The sequence below is a fragment of the Branchiostoma floridae genome, chromosome 10 (genome assembly GCF_000003815.2).
Source record: "Branchiostoma floridae strain S238N-H82 chromosome 10, Bfl_VNyyK, whole genome shotgun sequence".
Lineage (NCBI taxonomy): Eukaryota > Metazoa > Chordata > Leptocardii > Amphioxiformes > Branchiostomatidae > Branchiostoma > Branchiostoma floridae.
In genome coordinates this window covers 16,072,773-16,093,279 of record NC_049988.1, presented here as the reverse complement: position 1 = coordinate 16,093,279, position 20,507 = coordinate 16,072,773, and the positions used below count along the sequence as shown (strand labels likewise).

Below are 20,507 nucleotides of genomic sequence, written 5' to 3'. Positions count from 1 at the left end.
AATTTGCTATTTCTGTCAGTCAAAGAAAAAAGAAGAAAGAGAGAAACTTTCCATGTGATATCTAGCTGGGGGTGGGGGCTTTGTAGCCTTCCCTGGTTACTTCCTATGTGATATATCTATTCATTTCATACACTGACAAGGTAATTTATAAGGGAACCTAATCAACATATCACACAAACAGACACCTACAGACGCATACAGAAGAATACAGGAGAAAAGAGAATACAGGGTATATACAAAACACGCAAAGCAGGAAGCCGAAATATACTACATGCAGTTCTCTGTAAAGTATGTTGTATGCTAGGGGTTCAGTTTTGGCTGTTTTTGATGCGTTCTTATGCTGGAAGACATAAGGAAAACAGCACAAAATAGAAAACCCAATGATATAACATAAAAACATGTCCAAAACAGCCGTAGCAAACCTCTGCTTGGCGAGTATTCTAATCTAATCTGAGTAGTTTGTGAGGTTCTAATGATTTTCGAGTAGGCGGTTGATCGGACGTCTGGTTGATCAGAGCTGAATCTAAGCTTGGAGAGAAGGTATGAATGGATTCTGAGCATTTAAGTAAGCCATTAAAAAAAGGTTTAAGGGGGAGGAGGCACAAATTGTGATGCCAAAGTCTCACCTGTGATGGGAGCAGACCAGGCTGTTGGAAACCAGGTATCCCAGCAGCCACTGGGGCCATCAGCATCTGTGGTTGCATGATGGGAACTGTCGCACCACCTAGAAGAAAGACCAGAAAGGACAACAACTGATTTACTCTATAATCGAGGGAAACGCATTAAGCTAAAAAGCTACGCTTAAGTTGCCCACCTGACACCTGAAGCTGAAATAGATTAATTATACAATATGCTACGGTAACATCCAAAATTATATGACTGTAATTTAAAGAAAAACTTTTTTCAACATCCCTTTGAATATGCTGCAAGCTTTTCAATTCTTGCTTGCATACAAGAAGAAGAGGAGGAACTTTATTGCGTGAAAATAGTAAAGGATACAACGCATGGCAACTTGTAGATACAACACAGTCTAACTACACAAGTTGCTAATATCTGACAATTCTAAGGAATTAATCAAATTTAGGACTGATAATAGTATAAACAACATACATTCTGTGTACTGTGTACTGTTAACATGAAGGTTGAACTTTTCTGTAGGAAACACCACCATTAAGATACATACTTTGCTAGACTATCATTCTGGCTTAACACGAGAATAGGAGGGATCAAGCACAATACATGTACTGTCCTTAAAATGATTGATTCTGAAATAGAAGAATGCACGATGAAGCCACTGTCTTATTCTGTATTCAGAGCAGTGAGCTCTGCACAATAATGAAGAATTATAATAATTAGGGGCCTGGCATACATGTATAATTCAATTTCCTACTCGAGCTGAATGTATGGAATGCATGCAACATCGCTGTTCTACATTCTACAATAGGAAACACCCTACACTTCCCTTTTTTGTATGCCCACCTTACACTATAGGTAGGGAACTTAAAGCAAATATTGTCACAAGCAAAATATAAACAATACTAGCTTTCCTTTGCAGACAATAGTTTGCTAAACATCAAGAAAAGTTGGTGAAATATTTTTCAAACATAAGAAAGCTTTAGAAAGTAAGAATCCCCTCACCATCAGTGCAACATCATTTATCTTTAAAATATCTTCTTTGCGAACTTTGAACAGGAAAATATATCAGCTAGGAATTATATGCTACTCTCATATCATCAACATGGGATGAATATCCAAAAAGGTCAGGAAATGGTGCAAGTACTTATTCTATCCTTACCATCTCGACCTGCGGCCTTCGCTACGTTAAGAAGACACCATGGCGACACTGCGAACGGCCCTGGCATTTCCGTAACCATCTATCTACCGTCTCTGGAACGGTGACAACCTCCGCAACGATCCTCTCTCTCTCTGTTTTTGTCGCTGTGTTTTAATCCTAACCCTTCCTCCGCATTTAATTTCCCGAGCCTGTACATTATTCATGCTCCCCATACATGGCAGATGAATAGCACCTTTGCGAATATAAAATTGCATGCAAATGTAATTATAAATGAGCCTGCCAATTGCATAATGAAACTTGCATGTGCCGCCGCTCTCCCTTTGAATATAATTCTATGAATAATTAAAGATGATCTGAATATTTTAGAGCAGCTAATGGAAGTTAGGAGTAGGGGGGAATAAGAAGTGCGTAATTTCCGATCCCGTACACATGAAATGTTAACTGTATCGATACATCAAGATAGCTTCTTAAGAACGAATCAATTACTTCTTAGAAAATCAGGCCGCGTCTTGTCGATTTCACCTTGTTCGTCTTGCGCAAGTAAGGTCAAGAGCAAGACATTCAATTTACTTTCACTTTAAGACATGCCAAAGTTCATCTACAAGCTTTTCTTCCTAAGTAGATCTTGTCACTCTACCCCTTTACTCATAGTTCTTATCATATATGAGTGTCTTAATACTAAAGCCATGTGACCAAGAATTTTCAAGGAAACTCAGATGTCTGCAGTTTTAATTTAAGATCTTGTCATTCTGCCCCTTTAATCATAGTTGAATATATATGAATGCCTATAAGTAAAGACTTAAAACTGAAGCCACGTGGCCAAGAATTTTCTCAGATGTCTACAGTTTTAAAAAATCGACTTCATCACTTGCTAAAACATTATCAATTTCTTCAGACGAATACCAGAAAGCCATGAATTTTCTGGGAAAATCAGATGTCTAGAACTTTTTGAAAATGACTTCATTACTATTACTAATGCTAAAATTTTACCAGTCAGTTAAGACAAATACCAGGTACACACAATCTAAACACACCTGTCAGACACAGGCACAGGTTTGTATGATTGTTCATCCCCTGCATTAATGTAACTGAAACATGAGCAAGCTTGTCGTTTCTCTGATGCAGCAATTTGAATGCAGGATACGCAACGTTACACTAATACCTGTCAATTACCGTTATTAACATGGAATCATATGTTGGGCCGAACGTGTAACTCAACCTACATAAAGGACAAACCTTTTCTTTGCATATTATTGATTCATGAGCACGTGAGCTACCCTCGGGCAAACACATGGACACACAATGAGGAACTCGAGAGAACTACCATTACCGACCTGTCGCACTGTGAATATTTAAAGAAAAAACGTGCAATCAATTCAATGGCCTTTAATATCAAGGACATGAAAATGAGGTTTTGAAACCTTAAGCTGTTGTTGAATTGCAACATAACTTTAAGTACTACCAGGTAACCTATTATTTTACATAGATTAATATTCAGAGCAATTCACATGTTTACAGCAACTGCAATGTAACTTACCTGGTCTCATATAAAGCAAGCACAATCTGCTTGTGGTTGCTGTTATTACAGATTGACGATTTTTGATTGATTGATTGATTAGACAGCTACTTAGTGCAAGTGCTTAAAACATGTTTTAATCAAGAACTGCATGGCTTTCACACAGTTAAACATGTTTGCAACATGTGTGAAACGCCTGGGAACAATCTGTAAAATAAAGCACAGGCCAGCTTGTGATCACTGTTATTGACTAACCAATCTTGATTGATTGATCGATTGATTGTTCGAACCCACCATCTTGTTTCCCACCCTCGTTGTGGTCGTTCATGGAGTGGACTGCGTTCAGAAGTTGGTCAGGAATTGAGGAGCCATCCGTTGTCGTGGAAACGGGCTGCTGGCCAGAAATCATCGGGTCCTGCATGATAAGAAATTCAGGTGGTCAGTTGCAGTCTTTTCCTGTGGCCACACTGACATTTAACGCTGCCCCCTGTTGACACTTTAACATATTGCAAGGAAAAGAATAAAATGTAAAACGTCAATAGCCTCTGCCAGGCTCCACATATCGCTGAAAATAGTAGTTCAAGTTAAATTAAAGTTGCCCATATATCTTTAACAGATGAAAAAGGGTGGTGCCCATCTCCATTTCTATAGCCCTTGGGCCACTTATTTCTGCAAGTCACTACAGCAGGAGGCTGGTCCGCTGGTAGTGATGTGTGTTTAACTCCCATACTCGAGCACCTGAGTGCTAAGCAGAAAAAGCTGCATGTACCATTTTTAAAGGTCTTTGGTATGACAGGGATCGAACTCACGACCTATCGAATGCAAGGCAAACACTCTACCCACTAAGCCATTGCACCGGTCAAACAGACAGATAACGCACCAGAGGAATCAGGCAGCCCAAGACTACAGTTAAACATTTAGAAAAAATGCAGTGCACTAGTATGGTAGTTTTTATAAGGGAAATAATGTATCCAGTTTAGCCTTAATAATTTATTTGACAAGCAACTTTTCTTTCATTGGTAGCATGTAATTCGTTCGTCAGTAAACAAGGACCGCTCTGTCACCAATGTCATGAGAGAGTGTTACCAAGAAAGATACATGTAGGGAACTGTGTCACAATCTGTAGTTTTTGTGCAACCAACTGATTTTCATGACATGAGGAGCCTGGTAGAGGCTACATTGTCCATGTTAAGATTGGAGACTGTATCAGTCTTTCTAAAGCCCCGGTCACAAAGCGCGTACGATTCCTTGCGATTCCTTCCGATGCGCAGGATAAGCGCAGTGCGTCGTAAGTCGGGGGAGAATCGGAAGCAATGGTTTAAGTATATAAAGCCGTGGTCACAAAGCGCGTAGTGCATCGTACGATGAGGTCATAAGAGCGTGCCTGCGTCAATCGCAGTGAATCATAGTAAATCGGGGAGCGTCGTATGGCGAAAAATAGAGCTGAAATGGATTTTGAACATGTTCAAAATTTCGCTATCGTCGTAAGATTTTATTTGCCCCCATAGCAGACTTCATTACGGCAATTTTTGTCTACTGATGAGGTTATAGATTTATGATTTTTTAGCATGATGTGATGGTTTCAGTTTTCCCTGATATTGTCGATATTGACGAAAAGGGGAAATATATCAGTCGCAACTGCCACAGTCGCAACCAGAGAACAGCGCGCCCCGCACAGGTGATGCAGACAATTGTTTGATCGCTTCATACACGTGAGTTGATAATTAGATCAAATCTCAGCTCTCGTCGGTCTTGGGTCAGTTTACCATAATCGTAATAACCATGGGGACAACTCGAACATAAAGGCAGGCTCTATGAGTCGGAAATACATATGATATAATGCTTATCATATGATTTTTGTATTATGGCATCTTTTTGTTGATAGCATATCATGATACGATCTTCCAAAGAGCCTGACACGTAGCAGGCCGAGATAACCATACCAGTACTCACGCTTGATTTGAACGTTTGCTTGTAATACTCTTGTTGTCATGGTCTTTTTTCATTTATTTTTACAGTTAAAGATATTATAGGAAGGTATTTAACAGCTATGTCCACATTTTGTTGGTTAAAGAAGCACAAAAGCGGTCATACGGCTATACAGAAGAGACACAAGTAAAAAATCTTGCGACGCTGGAAAAATTTTGAACACCATCCGATGCGTTGCGATGGCTTGCGATGCTTACGATTTTCTTGCGATGTACTGTGCTCATCGTACGATATGCGGAATAGTCCATCGTAAGGAATCGTACGCGCTTTGTGACCGGGGCTTTAGTGTTATCATCTCCCAGGAATGACTTGAAAAAAGATTCTTGTACTATCAGGATCTGTTGGTTGGTAGGTGGATTGGTTGGTGTTTGTTAGTTAACATTGAATATTGGTTTAAAAAATCAATGTATAGATTTTTGGGCATGGGCAGAGAAAGCAGGGGTAAAATTTGGGGTTTCCTAGCAGTTTCTTGTACATGTATACTACAGGTTATAAAAGCAAGAAAAGTCTTTGGGAATAAGTAAATTAATAACATAACGTGGTAAGAGAGAATAGGAAGAAGAAGAAGACCTTTTTCAAAGACCAAATAGAGACACACAGCAAAGACAGAAATACCAAACAGTTGTGGACTGTGATAAACGGAATGATGGGCAAAACGTCCGGCAAATCTCCTAGTTTCATTGAGTCAAAGGGACAAATAATTACCAAACCTAGGGATATAGCCGAGCACTTTAACGATTATTTCATTGATAAGGTAAATGGTCTAACACTAGATAAAGACATAAACAAGCAAGAAGCCGTGGCACCTATAGAGAATATTATGTCATCCAAGAATTGTTCTTTCACATTCCAAGCTGCTACAGTCAACCAGGTAAAAAACATTCTCAAATCACTTCCACCAGGTAAGGCCACAGGGCACGACCATATAGACAACATACTACTGAAGCTCAGTGCAGAGTACATAGCAGGCCCTGTCTGTTACATAATGAACAGCTCATTAAGACAAGGAGTCTTCCCAGCACAGTGGAAGAAAGCAAAAGTGATACCACTAATCAAAAACAGGTCTGCCCCATTAAACGGTCCGAACAGCCGACCCATCAGCTTGCTGCCAGTGATCAGTAAAGTTATGGAAAAAGTATGCCAAAAACAAATTGAATTTCAAAGCTATCTCATCTCTAACGATATAATATCACAGAAACAACATGCATACAAGCAACACCACTCCACAGCCAGCGCTTTAGTACAAATGACTGATCACTGGCTAGGGGAAATAGACAAGGGAAATCTGGTCGGTGCAGTCTTGCTTGATTTCAGTGCCGCTTTTGACACTGTTAACCATGAAACATTGTTGTCCAAGTTAAAAAGCTATGGATTTGCAGATTCTGCTGTAGAATGGATGGAAAGCTATTTAACAAACAGGAGTCAGGCCGTCTACATTAACGGAGCATTTTCAACTTATAAGGAGACCAAGTCCGGAGTTCCACAAGGGAGCTGCCTGGGTCCGTTGTTGTTTTGTCTCTATACTAATGACTTGGCCACCATAACAAAGAAAGCCGAACTAGTCATGTATGCCGATGACACTACTCCCTTTGCTTCCGCACCCAGTGCTAGAGCAGTAGAAAGTATCTCACAGTCAGATCTCACGCGCATCTGGGAATGGATACAAATAAATAAGCTTATTCTTAATGTCGGAAAGACAAAGTCCATACTCCTGGGCAGTCACCATAAACTAAAGCATAATCCAACACTGGATCTCACCGTAGGGGGGAAGAAAATAATGCAAGTTAGCCAAGCAGAACTCCTAGGTTACACAGTAGACCAACACCTATCCTGGAATTTGCATGCTAACAAGATCACAAGAAAGATGACAGGAGTCACAGCAACAATCAGGAAGTATAAAGATTACTTTCCTGAAGACACACTAAAAACAGTAATCCAATCACTTGTACTTACGCATCTTGACTACTGTTCTGGGATACTTTCCTCAACAGCACAAACACAGCTAGACAGACTACAAATAATCCAAAACAGAGCTGCAAGGTTAGCCGCAAATACATCACACACAACAAGCTCAGAAGTGATACATGATCGACTATGTTGGCCGTCAGTTAAGGAAAGAATGTTTACAACAACAATCTGTGCCTTCCATAAGATAGTAACGACTAAAGAACCAAAATGTATGTATGACAACTTAAGAAATATAAACACCGCACATCACCACAACACAAGGCTATCACAGAGAGGAGGCTACGTACAACCTAAACCCCGTACAAATGCATTGACCAGAACATTTCAATACAGATGTATAAAGACCTACAACACACTCCCTACAAGTATTACAACAAAAAAACAGGAAGTATTTAAGACTAAGTTAAGAGAGTGGGTAAAGGCACAGAAAGACAAAAACCAGCCACTCACTTCATGGTGGTAAAAATGAAACCCATCTCTCGGTTCCAATTATGTTTTGTTTTATTCATGATGTATCAATGACTACTATTATTATTATTTTGCTATATGATTTATATGCTTTCAAATACTGTTTGTTTCAATACTTCAGTTCAAATTGTATTTGATTTACTATGATTTTGCTCGACCTCCGACCTCTCCCACTCTGTTTTTGAGTTGATATTACCAAGTTTCTGTTAATTCAATTGGACATTTTGTTGTATATATAAGAACTAAGTTGATTTATTTTATTTTACTTCACGTATGCAAATCACTGTTTTTCAGTTTACCATATGTTTGCTTTCTGTTATTTCAAAGTTATAATTTGTATAATTTGTACATTTCTGTTGCAATTATTTCTGTATTGTTTTAATGTGGACTCCAGGAAGACTAGTGTATTTCACTAATGGAGATCTAAATAAACCAAACCAAACCAAACCAAACAAATGGTGTTCAAAAGTTTTGTCATCATTTTTTTCTTGATTTCAAAAGGTCCTCCCAAGACAACATTTCATTGATGTTGCCCAAGGATAATCAGGAGTTGTACATTACTATGCGCAATCACTCAGAACAGCGATTCATCTTGCTACTGACCACATGTGTGGAGATCATTCATTTGAGAAACTTCAATAAAAACGGTTCAACATCTCGTTGCCATCAGGCATGTTTTTATGAGAACCTCCCCGTTTCTTATTCCTGGTTTTGCACAAACACGGAACCATCCTTTGAAAGGGACCCCTGACCTTTAGCATGTCCTTGAGGATAAACATGGCGGTTTATGTTTTTGGGAGAGATACAGATAACTTGGAGACAGTCGCCGCTCATGTCTGTCCAGTCTGTGACAGGAATGCTAATGGCAAAATATAACCGTACATTGAATCCCGACTTTCTTCTTTTTCCGTTAGTGCCCACGATTTTGATGTTGATCGTTATGATACGTACACAAGGTACCCCAATTATAAAAAATATAAGTACGATTCATTCGCATCAGGAAGGATTGGACCAGGTGCTCTTTTCAATAAGTGTGGTGTGTTTTGTAACTTGTTCATACATTGTAGATGTGTTTGAATGATTGCGCTCAAGTTTTTTTTTATGTTACCTGAGCCAAGTTTCATCTGCAATTTAAGAAAAAATGTGTGCTGTTACAATTTTGCAAAGCTTATTACTAGTACATGTGTATTTTATAATTTTGTAATGCTCAACAGTATAATTTCATTGAGTGGTCTTGATCACTGCATGATGTACCTTTATAGATATTTTCTTCAGTCTGTTGAGGTACCCTTTTGTTGGCATCCGTCTGTCTCGGAAGACAATGGTGGGCGGACGGGTTTAAGGCGACCCGTCTGCCTGGCCTGCACTTGGGGGTTTTTTTTAAGGTGAAGGAGGGGTGTGCACGTCCTTCTCCACCCTCTCGTCCACTGGCGCACTAGTCCTACAGGGGCAACTGTTTGCAACGTGTAAGACGGCCCCAGCAGATGCAGGTTTGTTGTTTGGAGTTTCCGTCTCCTAGGAGGACTTCCGACCAAGGATGCAAGGGGTTCCTCCTACCCCTGACTCATGTGTCATGGCGGGTGCGTCATGCCCGAACATGCCCCTATGGCCTGTCACCACCACAAAGGCCTGTCACTGCCACTAGCCGCAGCTATGTACTCATTTACACCTGAGTTAGGTGAGGAAAGTCGTGTTAAGTGCCTTTCCCAAGGGCACAAGACCGGTGACACGGCAAGCGGATTTGAACCCCGGACCTCTCGGGCCTGAGACTAACGCGCTCCCGATCGTGCCACGCGGTCCCACAAAAAATATGGAACGCTTCACGAATTTGAGGTACCCAGTACTTCAGAATTGACTTACTTCAGCCTAAAAGCATAGTTGGTGGGGAAACAATATCAGTTCTTTTCCTCCCCCACTTCATGCATGACTTCTACATTCCAACAGAACCAAGAATCACACCAGAGTTCACATCCAGGGTCATCTTACACTCTGTCTAGGACAGGATAGGTCAGGGGTGATGCGTTAGATTTTTTAAGGGGTGGTGGGGGATGACTGAAGAAAACTTCAAGGAGTAAAGAGACTCTTGCTATACCTACACCCATGTTTCAGTGATCACCTATCACCTTCCTCAGGGCAATTCTGACTGGTTCACATTGCACTTTAGTTGAAAGGATTTGTGGGAAAAGGTCTGGTCTCTCTTTACACCTTAGCTTCAAGGCTTGTTTCTGAAACATTTCAGAAGGAATAGGCCTACTCTTAGTCAGGGACACATAGAGAAACAAGTTTTCTTGCGTTGCAGTAATAAGATCTAATCACGAGGTGGAATTGCTAGCGCCTCACCTAGTTTGTAAGCTAGGTCATACAATATACACCACACACAATCTCTATGTCATAGGCCTTGTGTGCCCTTATTGGTTAGTTGGCCAGTCTACTATGAGAGCAGCTTTAGTCAAGCTAGCACCACACAATCTCTCCCTGTTAGGGACTTTGTGTGCCCCTCTCCGATAGTGAGCAGTCTGCTAGGAGAGCAGCTTTCGTCAAGCAAGCCCCTCGCCCACTTGAACTCCAGACATATTGCTTTTGGAACACAGACAGACAACAACACCATTCCCATAAAAGATGAAAGGCTTCCAAATGTCATCAGAGGTCACTGCAGAGGTCGGACAACGACCTTGAGTACAGATATAGCCAGGAGTGGGCGGACATTCCATTCATCATGCTTCAAAGGGGGGAGGGAGAAATGAGGTGCCTGTAAAGCATGTGAGAGAAGGGTGGTTGAAGAATGACTGTTTTTATTCTACAGATGAGCTAGTGAGACTTTCTCTAATGTGTGCTGTATCACATCAGAGGTTCTATGTGCACTTTAGCCTTCATACTGCTGCCTAACCCTGTGACAAATACATATTTGGTGTTAAAAACGGCTGCTTTAGCCAGGATAAGGTTAATGTGCGGATTCCACCTTTCTAATTTTGTCTTGTTCTGAATTTACTTGCCTGAAGCCCTTTGCAAATCTGTTTACTATGTCTACATGACATCGTATGAGCATGGACCAGTTTTACAGTGGCTGCTACACAGTAGGTTAGAAAAGTAGCAAGAGGACAAGATGAATTGGCAGATCAAAGTAAAGCAACGCTCTGATGAAATTTAAAATTGACCATGTTGACAAATTCAATACAATACAGAAATTTAAACTTGGTAACCAGTTTCTATTGTAATATGTATCATTACAAATATAGTTTATAATCTTTTGTGAGATTTTTTTCTTCCTTTCAGTTTTTAATTCCAGTCAACCCAATCTACACTATACTGACCAACCAGGAAGCACTTATAGTTAAACATTGTAGTTTGCTACTTCTTTATTTAAGAGCAATACTGAGATTGATTGATTGACTGATTGACTGTACGATACTCTAAAAGTCCATTTCCTTACCTTGTACAGCTCCTGAATTCCACACTGTAAGCGTAATGGTAAACCAGAATGTTTTACCTGTTTGTATATATACATGCATATTCAGCTGTGATTTTAGACCATTATTAAGTGTGTCCGAATGGTCAGTGTACCTTTTAGTGTACATGTACAGAACATGTAATTCAGCCGTCTGGCTGCTAAATGTTCTTTGAATAAAACCCATTTATTTATTATGATTGATTGATAGATGTACATCCATACCTGTTGTGAGACAATTCTGGAGGGGGCATTGCCAGTGAGGGAAAGTCCAGCCTCTGTGCTCCCATTGGTCACATCTCCTGCTTGCTGATTGGCTGAATCCCCCTCCATCTCTGCAAATCTCACAGGTGATTGGCTGCCACCTCACAACCTGAAACACACGATTGGTTGTTAGATTTGAGATGAAGATGCACCAAGAATATGGCAGAAAGTAAAAATTTTAAAGTCATATTTGTTCCCACCCTTAAAAATTAAATGCTGTGAACAAACATCACTGTCTCAAATGTTGAGTGATCAAATAATTGCGATAATGAAACTTCGCTTCGACCTTTATTTCCGACTTTTGTTATACACTTTAGACTTCACTTCTCTGATATTCAGTCTGGGAACCTCGACATCTCTAATGTCTAGAATTGTCAAAATTTTGGACGAGGGCGCTAATTGGTCCCTTACACATCAGCGAATAAAGGAATGGGTTCCAGCCTTTGCTCGAACAGGTGTTCCAATGCCCAAAACTTTGTATGTTGTCATCAAATGAGCGCTCCAGTACCCATTCCTTAATTCGCTCATTAACTGAGGTCACCACCAAAAGGTTTGAATGCACAGTTCCCCAGACAGGTGGCAGAAGCGAACATAGGAGCTACCCGGATGGTACCCAGGCTAAACTCAACTATAGATCAATATGTTTTTAAAATGCTGAATGGTTACCAACCATATCGAACGTAGTATAGAAATTAATGTTCTGCACAATACTTAGGCTGGCTTAAGTGTAAATTATGCACATTAAAGCTGTCACAGAATCCGTATTATCAGATTAAGTCGGTCTTAACTGCATGTAAGGGGTTTATCTATAGCGAAGTCTTGTACATAATATATGCGGCACAAATAACTCTACAAAAGTGGGCTTCTAACATGTTTATGTACATTGAGTCCACTGATCCTAAAATTCGACAACTAAGCCCTCCCATACATCAAAAAGATGATTATATACAACGTCTTTGTTTCACACCGCAATTACGTGTTTGAAATGAACCATCCTCCACCAAATGCGTTTGATCGTTTTTTTGGTATCGTCCGTAATCATCAAGGCAGTACTGTCTGGTGGGCACTGATAAGCACTTCCACACATTTGAGTGGCCTTCCTTTCTTTTCATCTGAATGCTCGAAGGCAACAACAATTTTGTACCCTGGTTCTTGGATTTTGAATTGTGTACAAGAATCCAAAAGTCTGTTTCGAGATTTTACATCTTTTAAACATGTTAGATTTCAAGTTGCAATCAACCCAGCATTGTTGAGTTATCGTGCTAACACACACACACACACACACACACACACACACCAATCAAGCACTTCCACACATTTGAGTGGCCTTCCTTTCTTTTCATCTGAATGCTCGAAGGCAACAGCAATTCTATACCTTGGTTCTGGAATTTTGAATTATATACAGGAATCCAAAAAGTCTTTTTTGAGATTTTACATATTCTAAAAGTGTTAGATTTCAAGTTGAAATCAACCCTGCATTGTTGAGTTATCGTGCTAACACACAGACACACACACAAACACACCAATCAAGCACTTCCACACATTTGAATGGCCTTCCTTTTCATCTGAACGCTGGGAGACAACAACAATTTTGTACCCTGGTTCTAGAATTCGTAATAACATATTACAGGCATCCAAAAACTGTATACTTACAACTAACAAAAAGTCATTCTAAAAATTTTACAGGATATGTTTGCAAGTGTTAGATTTCAAGTAGCACTATATGATTATGAATTCTTTTCTTTTTATCTGAATGCTTCAAGGGAACAACATTTTTGTACCCTGGTTCTGCAATTTGGAATTATATACAGGAATTCAAAAGTCTTTTTCAAGATTTTACATCTTTTCAAAGTGTTAGATTTCAAGTTGCAATCAACCCGGTATTGTTGAGTTATCATGCTAACAAACAGACACACATATCAATCAAGCACTTCCCCACATTTGAGTGGCCTTCCTTTCTTTTCATCTGAATGCTGGAAGGCAACAACAATTTTGTACCCTGGTTCTCGAATTTGTAATAGCATAATGGATCGTTCAGTGTAATATAACCAGCTGCTGCCGCACCGCGTGCTTGCGAAGCTGGTGTTATACGCCGAAGGGCAGTTACACCGGCTATATAGATACAGATACAGATAATATTACAGGCATCAAAAAATTGAATGACTTGTATACTTATAACTAACAAAAAGTCATTCTAAAAATTTTACAGAATATGTTTAAAAGTGTTAGATTTCAAGTAGCACAATATGATTATGAATTCCTTTCTTTTTATCTCAATGCTTCAAGGCAACAACAATTCTGTAGCTTGGTTCTGGAATTAGGAAGTATATACAGGAACCCAAGATTAAGATTCACAACTTAACAAAAGGACATTTTCAAGATTTTATATACAGATTATGTTTGTAAGTGTTTCAAGATGCACTGTAGTTTTACGATGTCACTTCGAAGGGCAATTGTCTTCCTACGTTGTAGCATCTTCTTTTACTAGGGTTCAATGGCTTGAAGGCAACAACAATTTTGTACTTTGGTTCTGGAATTAAGAATTATATACAAGAATCCAAGACCTATATTTACAACCTAACAAAAGGACAATTTCAAGATTTTACAGTTTATCACTTTATGTTTGAAAGCGTATCAAGTTGCACTGTATGAATGACACATCATAAAGGTACTTTTACAATGTCACTTAGGAGGGAAATTGTCTTCCCTTTACGTTGTACTTGCAGTATCTTTTTTTAGGGCTCAAAACATTTAATTGCTGCTTTCTGCGATACATAATTGTTAGCACTACCATACCAAGTCTGTGTTCTTTTACTTAGCCATCCAAATTGGTAGCCTGATTAAATCTCGCTTATAGCAGCCCGCCCAACACCTGCCAGCCTCCTCTGCGGGGAGGGGCCAGCTACAGCCTTTTCACTTCACTTTATTTATTTTACCAGTAATTACATCTCAGGCCGGAAATCGGCCTGCTTTTCAGGTAATCCTGGACATAAAAGTACAAAGTACACATAGCACATATACAATACATAATAAAATTATCCAATATCAAAGTCCAGACTACGGAGCATCAGCCAGATCAAGTTCTAATTCTCAATGAACTTCTTAAAAGTCCTGAGGCTGAGCATTTGCCGTTGCTTACGCGGTAGTGAATTCCAGAGGAAAGGTCCGTAGGACTGTAGACTGTTTCGGAATGCAATGACTCTTGCTGGTGGACACCAGAGTAGGTGAGGGTCGTAGTCCCTTAGACGTTTTACCTCTGACCGAGTAGGGCGTACACTCATTGTTGGTGGAGCCTCCCACTTGAACAAAGATGCCAAGTACGCCGGCGCCTTTCCACGAATTGTCTTAAAGACAGTAACAAGAGTTGTAATTTCTGTCCGTTTACGCACAGAGTCTATCCCTGCCTCTGCTCTCAAGTTGTCGACTGTCACGTGGTCTCGGAGTTTGTGTCCTGTGATGAGCCTTGCAGCCCTGTTTACCAGTCTATCCAGCTGTAGCATAAGAGTTTTGTTGCCTTGTGCAAGGCTTGGTAGCCATGCTGTGGCGCAATACTCCAGATGAGCCAGTAGTAGTGTCTGATACATGGTTTTCAGCACTTCGTTCGTAACAAAGGCTCTGGCACGTCCCATTGCTCCAAGTCCGCTAAGAAGCTTCTTCGTGATTTTTTGTACATGTGCTGCCCACCTGAGCGCTGGGTCAAGAGTAATGCCCAGGTAAGTGAACGAGTCAACTTGTTCGTAAACGTTCACACCGTCTGTTATGTTGACGGTTGTCCCAGCATGCTTCAGTTTCTGAGGGAGCCCGAAGAGCATCGATTTGGTCTTGTCTGGGTGAAGCAGTAACCTGTTTTCACTTAACCATTTTACCACTCTCTTCATGTCCATAGAGACAGTCTCTTCACATACCTTCACGGAAACAGCAGAATAGTACAGGACCGTATCATCTGCGTACATGTGAATACTGCATTTTTGGATGACATTGGGTAAATCGTTAACATACAAACAGAATAATAGCGGACCTAGGACACTTCCCTGAGGTACCCCACAAGAGACCCGAGTTTTTGAAGAGTATTGACCCTGGAGACACGTGCACTGAAGGCGCTCAGAGAGGTAAGATGTAAACCATTTCATAGCGTCACTATCGAAGCCAAACTTCTTGAGTTTACTTAACATAATCTCGTGGTTGACCGAATCGAATGCCTTCCTTAGGTCCAGAAATAGTGCCACTGTGACCTTAGAGCAGTTGTACCCAGATGTAATGTCCTCGACAACCTTCTGTACAGCCGTCGCAGTGCTATGGTGTCTTCTGAACCCACTTTGGTGAGTCGTGAGAAGTTTACATCTGGTCAGGTAACGTGTCACTTGATTGCATACAAGCTTTTCCATCACCTTCGAGGTAACACTTAGAACTGACACAGGGCGATAGTTTCCGACATCAGCACAGCTTCCAGACTTGTGTACAGGTGTAATCTGTGCCTCCTTCCAGTCAGATGGAACCTCTCCAGAGGCGAGAGATAAGTTAAATATGTGTGCCAATGGCTTTGCGACCCTGGACAACAGAGTTTGTGTTATGCAGACTACCAAATTGCAAGTTCTTTATATCTTTATCTGCAATCTCAAAAATTTGTCTTTAAATTGCAGGTGGGGACATCTTCCTTGTGTCTTGAACCCTGCTGACTGAACCCATCCTATAAAGTTTTATACAAGTAGATATTTGTCATCATAAGCCCCTCTGGCTTTGTTTCCCCCATTTTTGTCTCTGACTTTACAACTTGGAATTATCAAGAAAGGAAAAATTGGAGCTGCTGCCATCAAGGCCAGTTGGGGACTGATTGGATTCAGTGACAATATTTCAAACAGCAGTACCTTATTATTGGTTTCTGAGGTGACTTATGGCATTATGTCTTGGCCTCGGGTTCAGTCAGGTAGAAGAAGTCAATAAGTCTAAACATATCTAGGGTGTGAAATACCTTTCCAGACGTGATTGCAGACTGGGCAATCTGGATACAAATCAAGGTTGCCCAGTAGATCTGTGTACCTAAATAAATTGTAGGTACAGGTACACGGGTTTAGGTACAAGCCCAGACCTGAACATGTACCTAAACAAGTTTGATCAACCATCTGTAAGTTATAAATATAACCAACTGACTTAATTATAGTAATAATAAATTGTCATCTTCGAATTAAGAGTTACATATTTGAACCTCAAAACGAAGTTTCCTTAATTTTGAAGTGCAAGATTATTACAATTGTCATCGCTGATTATGTTTTTACCTATCTAGAGTGGTGTCCACTAGGGCTGGGTACAAAACCGTTTTTTCTTATTGGACCGGTCCAGAAAAAACGGGCCTGTAAAAATTAGGTGGACCGGATGTTGGACCTATTCGAAAATAAGCAGATTATTTGATCACACGTTTAGGCACTTGCAGGTCACAGAAAATATAAAGAGCAAGTAGAGTAGAGTCTGACCAGTTTCCAACAAATAACTTTTCTCTTCCAATAAAAAATGCTGGGGCATTCCTGCCACCTGTGAAACAGTAGATCAATGAACCACAGTCTCTAGGGGCCAGGAGAATCTGAGCGAACCCATAAGTCAGTGTCAGAGCGAAACAGCTTTTGGCTTTCAGAGCCGTCCATGGGCTGTGCATGTGGCATGCATTACGCAGAGGCTACCAATCAGAGAGAACAGGAGAGATGATCCTCAAGGGAATGTACCTATCCCTGTACTGGGGATGGTCTCAAAAGTTCTTAGTCTTACATCTCATCATTATCAAGATCGCAGAAGACGACTATTGATGGGACGATAAAATCTGGTCTATGTGGACAGGATGGTCACCACAGACAGATTAAAAAGGGGAAAATTATCCAACAGACCACCAAAAAGACGTTACCCAATATCCACACAAGAACAAGAAGAACAAGAACGTGGTAAATTTGTTGCCCTGTTCCAACAAGCAAATTCATGTCCCAGGTCTTGGACTGGAGACAGGCCTGATAAAGAAAGATATCACTGGACTGTCACTCATATGATAGTTTTAGACTAATTAGACTTCACATTGCCAAGTAATTTCTGGAAGAATCCTAAACGAAACCAGACACAAACACTTGAACTGTCTGTAAGATCTCCGGTTGCCCAATTCTTTGGTCGGCCTTGAGGCAAAGCTGTGAAATCAAGTTCATGATCAGGGCTGGTATGCTGGAAATTCCACATGATAGAAACCTTACAGTTATGCCATTTATAACCAAACACTGCTGACGGGGCATTAAATGGCCTAGTAGTTAGGCTAGAGGACATTGCATCAAGATAATACAGGTAGTCATCCTTAAGCATGACACTGTCTCAAATTGCAGTAACAAACAATTGGATACAGTCTCAGACAGAAACTTCCGTCTCTTATTGTCCCTTCCTATGAGATTAACCTTCATTGATATATCCAAAATAAAAGTTCATCTTTCATTTTCATATTAAGTCAAACATTCTGCCCTTAATGCTTTAAAAACACTAGTCAATTCCATGTGACCGTTCTAAAAGAAAGACAAGCAAGACAGATCCTAATCCTTGGAGAAATCACTACTTCTGGCTGTTAACTTTTGAATGATGACACTATCCCTTTCCCCACCAACCCAATCACAGTTTGCCGCTGGTTGCTAGGCGCAAGCATGCATTTTTAATGGTTCCATCCCTTCCTCATTACCAGGAAAAATGGGCTGGGAATTCATAATGGCACCTTCATTGGATATTCCTCCATCTTGGCTGCTCCGGCTGACCTTGAAACCACAGTGTGAGGGTATTTTGGGAGAACTGTGTGATTCCGCAAGGTCGTAATTAATAGACTTTTCCAGGAACACATTTTTTAAAATCTCAGGGATGGAACAGATCAAAAGGAAGCTGGTACAGAATTACACAGGTGGAGGTAACCTTGGCTTAGAGATACCTACCTGCCAGTTAACTTGGAAATGAAAAATCAAAGGTCCTTTCTGCATTGACTAGAACCCTGGTAATATAGGAGTAAGCCCTGAGGAGTATGTTGATAAGGTCTCATTGATGAGTTTCCTCTTCCCATAGACTTCTATGTTATAATTCGTGTTTTACTTGGTCGCCTTTATAATGAAGCTACATGTACATGAAATGTCAGCAGATTTTTCATTCTATGTTGAGCAAATTTACTCTATACAATAGAAAAAAATTGCCAATGACTAGAATCCATAGGTTTGTTGTTTATATAGCAATTACAAGCTACAATCAGTCAATCCCAGCAAAAGGCACTTTTTCCTTGCTAGCGTACAACCGCACCACTCAGAACCCAGGACTGTGTACCTCCGACCTAGCGCCCGGCTGTCAAACTTTACCTGCTGATTTCTTCAGTTACAAGCAAGCTTTCACCAATCTAACTTTTGATATCAGTTCGGCTGGGCAAAAGCGAATTTCTCACCGCTTTAAACATGCGTCCATGCAGCCGTTCAGTTTTTGGCTCGGATCTATTTTAGGGTACCCACTCGCGGAGTAATACATCAATGAGACCATAAAGGGAGCAAGGCAAGAATGAAATGTCACACAAGTCTTTACTCATGCAGGTCTCCTGGAGAAATAGACAAATTGGGAAGCAAGACAAGTCCTTGAAATTGATATGAATTCTAGTGCATCTAATTCCTAAGTGCTAATGAGGATGCCCCACTTTATACTTAATGCAAGTATTAGGAAAAATGAGGAACAAAAATTGTAAAAAAAAAACAACTTCAAGACCTCACATGGATCTTTTCTTGCACTGTTTTAAAAATCAGATGACGGAAGAAAACAATAAAAAGAATTCCTATGTAAAAAGTTAGGAAACGTGAAGGAACGTGAAGGAAATTTAAAAAAGAAAATCAAATCACTACCTATCAAGTCAGTTGCGTTATGACAAGAAAAGTTATTTCTTCACATCTTTCCTCACAAGTTTTCCCCAACTTTCCCAAGGACATCCCTAACTGATTACCACGCCAGATCAAACGCTGACTGTGAACTTTGGAAGAAAAAAAAAGCTCATTTCTTGCCTGCTAATCGCAATTCACTGCCGAGGGTGCCTTTGATCATCTCTATCCTGACTGAAATAAGCAACCCTAATGGGGAACCACTGATTTCTGCAGGAAAACCCAATTACAAAGGCAGGGAGAGGATTGAGTTGATTTATTCTGCTGGCTGACTCCTGATGGTTTCGTGTTTGGAAGGAAACACTGAAATCACCTCGCCTTGGCTTGGGGTTAAGTCCGGTCATGTTTGTTTTGGTAGGGAGAGTGGGTGAGGAAAACTGTGGACGATAGAAATTTGTCATCAAGAAAATTGCTTGAAGATGGAAATGAACAAAAATGAGGTAAGCCATAAGGAGAGAAAGAAAGGAAGAGCAAGTTAGGTGAGAGGGAGAGAGAGAGCAAGAGAGAGAGAGAGAAGGAGAGCAAAGTTGTTGATTCTCCAACCTAAGATCCAGCAGCTTTACACGTTAAAGAACCCATCACACTTAGCGATAAGAGAAGGGATAAACCAGTATATTCATTGGCCGCAATGCAGCGAAGGGCAGAAGGCAGAAAAGCATTAGACTGTACTGTTACAGTAGTTTACTGTAAATGCATTTACGTTCGCGGGGATTTAATTTCGCGGTAGCGGGAAAAGGGACTTTTCACGCTGGGGTGAAGTTCGCAGTAGCACCATGCACTGTAGTCTCTGTAACTTACTGCCATGGAAAAATGTTCGCTGTGGTTTTAAGTCCGCGGTGAAGTGGCCACCGCGAAAACCCGCAAACATTAAACCACCGCAAAAGTTTCTGCATTTACAGTCTCAACCTGCTTGCTACTTTGATTACTTCTCTGCACCTAAACTAGCCTGGGTACCAACCTCCATTGTAACCACTGGCTTAATCTTTTCGCTCCCTAATAACGGAAAAAACATTGAGCCAGCGGTTATGACAGAGGATGGTACCCAAACTCCAAACTCATCCACCCCCACCCAACAGTGGACTGTCCCATAAAGGGAAGGATTGACTATGACTGAGCTCATCTGTCTTGTGAGAAAATCCCAGATTGGGGGAA

The 20,507-nt window shown here is 40.6% G+C and overlaps 1 protein-coding gene across 6 annotated transcripts in view; it reads right to left on the bottom strand.

Annotated features, from left to right (window-relative positions):
• LOC118424722 (POU domain, class 6, transcription factor 2-like) overlaps nt 1–20,507 on the bottom strand; it is a 44,254-nt gene that overhangs the window by 8,227 nt on the left and 15,520 nt on the right. For all 6 annotated transcript variants that reach the window (XM_035833415.1, XM_035833413.1, XM_035833416.1 and 3 more), the window contains 3 exons: nt 11,407–11,554; nt 3,606–3,726; nt 627–724 (listed from right to left, as the gene is read on the bottom strand). In XM_035833415.1, coding sequence (XP_035689308.1) covers nt 627–724; nt 3,606–3,726; nt 11,407–11,514 — 327 coding nt within the window. In that variant the 5' untranslated portion in view covers nt 11,515–11,554. The remainder of the gene's footprint in view (nt 1–626; nt 725–3,605; nt 3,727–11,406; nt 11,555–20,507) is intronic.